This window comes from Lottia gigantea, assembly GCF_000327385.1.
Source record: "Lottia gigantea unplaced genomic scaffold LOTGIsca_12, whole genome shotgun sequence".
Taxonomy (NCBI): domain Eukaryota; kingdom Metazoa; phylum Mollusca; class Gastropoda; family Lottiidae; genus Lottia; species Lottia gigantea.
In genome coordinates this window covers 218,895-221,002 of record NW_008707225.1, presented here as the reverse complement: position 1 = coordinate 221,002, position 2,108 = coordinate 218,895, and the positions used below count along the sequence as shown (strand labels likewise).

Below are 2,108 nucleotides of genomic sequence, written 5' to 3'. Positions count from 1 at the left end.
GTACCAAAATTTTTTCTGTTATTACTATGACATAGTGTATTGGTATATATTCTTGAAATATTCTTGATTTGGGATGTAGGCGTTGTCTGATGTTTATTAAAGTCCCATACCAGATAATGGAATAAGTATGGAGGTTCTTGAAGCTCTTGGCACAAATGAGTCTAAGGAATATATTCCTGAAAATGTGGACTCTGTGGAGGGAAGGGATCTGGAAACGAACGGTACAGTGAATTATGTGTGGACCAGTGAAATTACAGAACGTGTAGCCATAGTGTCATTTATTATGATCTGTACCATTGTGGGCAACACAACCTTAATTTTAACCATTGTATGTAAACATTCCCGTCGCATTAAACGTGTCAATATATTCTTATTAAATCTGGCAATAGGAGATTTAGCAGTGGCATGTTTTACTAATACAACTGAAATCCTCTTCTTAGCGTTTGATGAATGGATATTGGGACCTGTATTGTGTAAAGTGTGTGTTTATCTTCAAATAGTGACATTCTCAAGTGCAACATTTCTCTTGATGGCAATGAGTATTGACCGTTATCAAGTTATAGTTAAACCTCTTCAAGCATTAGCCTCTCGTCCTAGAATAGGCCGAAAAGTGTTCCTGGCATGGTTAATGGCCTTTATCTTCGCATCTCCCCAACTCTTAATATTCGTTCAGGTGGAAAAGGGTTCTAAATTTGACGGAACTCCGCGTCGTGCGTGTGTTAGTCATGGCTATACAGCCGAATGGCAAAGGAAAGTTTACATGACGTATATGACCCTTTATATCCTTGTTATTCCATCGTCTGTGATGCTATATTGTTACATAAAGATAATTTCAGTTGTCTGGACACGAGGCAATGGTGATCATCGAAATCATAGCAACCAGACTGAAGACGATCACGTCCAGTCGCCTCGGATGTCCGTTCGTCGTGGCCTGGTGACAGCAGCTAAAAGGCGTGCTGTTATTCTAACATTAACAGTGATCATTGGATTTCTAGTCTGTTTAACACCTTACTTTATCATTACCCTAATACGAATTTACAGTGATTATGCAATTAAATTAAAACAGCCTTTGGCAGTAGCGGAAAGTATTTTTATGACCCATAGTGCTCTTAATCCAATTCTTTATGGTTTGTTTACATTAAGACGACGGCACGTAAGACGCGTTCTAAAACAATTTTCGTGTTGCAATAAAAAAGTGAAGTCACTCGATGAGAAAAATCGTTTACTGAATGGCAGCAATCGGAAAGTAGGAAATCAAGCGAAGAAACCTTGTCAAACTGATGGAAATTTCTCACTTTGTTTAGAAAGACACGGGAAACGGACAAAAGCTGTTTATAATGCGAATCATCAAGAAATATCGCTACTTGATAACGTGGAAAATGAACATGATATAATTACATTAAAATCGGATAACAAACAAACTCCACAATGTAATCAGTGGTTTGCCCTGAAAGAAAATTGTCAGACAAAAAGCCTTAGCAGTGTTTAATTATTATTAATGTGTTCTTCGAAAATTAAAAAAAATTATGTATGAAATTTCTGTGTCTGAAGATGAAAGATAGTCACAGGCAATATATATTGCATAATTTAGCTGAAACTTTCCTATCAACAATAAATGGCATTGACATGTGGTAATATTACCTATGCATGAATGTCTGAATATCTCTAATACCATTTATCTTCATTTGTTAAGTCTTGTGAGAAACCATTGCATTTACTCGTGAATGGAACATATAGATACGTCAGAATGAAAAAATCTTCCAAGTTTACATATAGGTAGTAGAAATTTTGCAATGCCAAAACATCGATCTAGCTTTCGTTTTGTCAGAGATTGGTGCCACAGATCCACTAATGGGTTGACTAACGGGCTGCCTGTACTGTTCCGATACACTTGCCCATGCTTAATACGCCTCTGTATTGAGGTGTTACCTCGGACCCTTAAGAACAAGTAGGCGTTTCCATCAACTTTGAAGACCATTTTTAAAAACACAGGATATACATACACTAACCAAGCCACTTTGGCCTTTGTAACTTACAAAAGTAATGATACTCTATCATTCCATGAGGTATGGTCAAGTTCTTGTCTTACTGGACGCACCATAACCATG

General features: G+C 37.1%; 1 protein-coding gene across 1 annotated transcript; it reads left to right on the top strand.

Moving 5' to 3' along the window:
• Window positions 1-253: 253 nt before the first annotated feature.
• Window positions 254-1,138, top strand: LOTGIDRAFT_94997 (hypothetical protein; the record flags this gene model as incomplete). The annotated part of the gene is made up of 1 exon (XM_009047979.1): window positions 254-1,138. A coding segment is annotated over one exon (885 nt), but the record flags the coding sequence as incomplete, so codon positions are not given.
• Window positions 1,139-2,108: the final 970 nt, after the last annotated feature.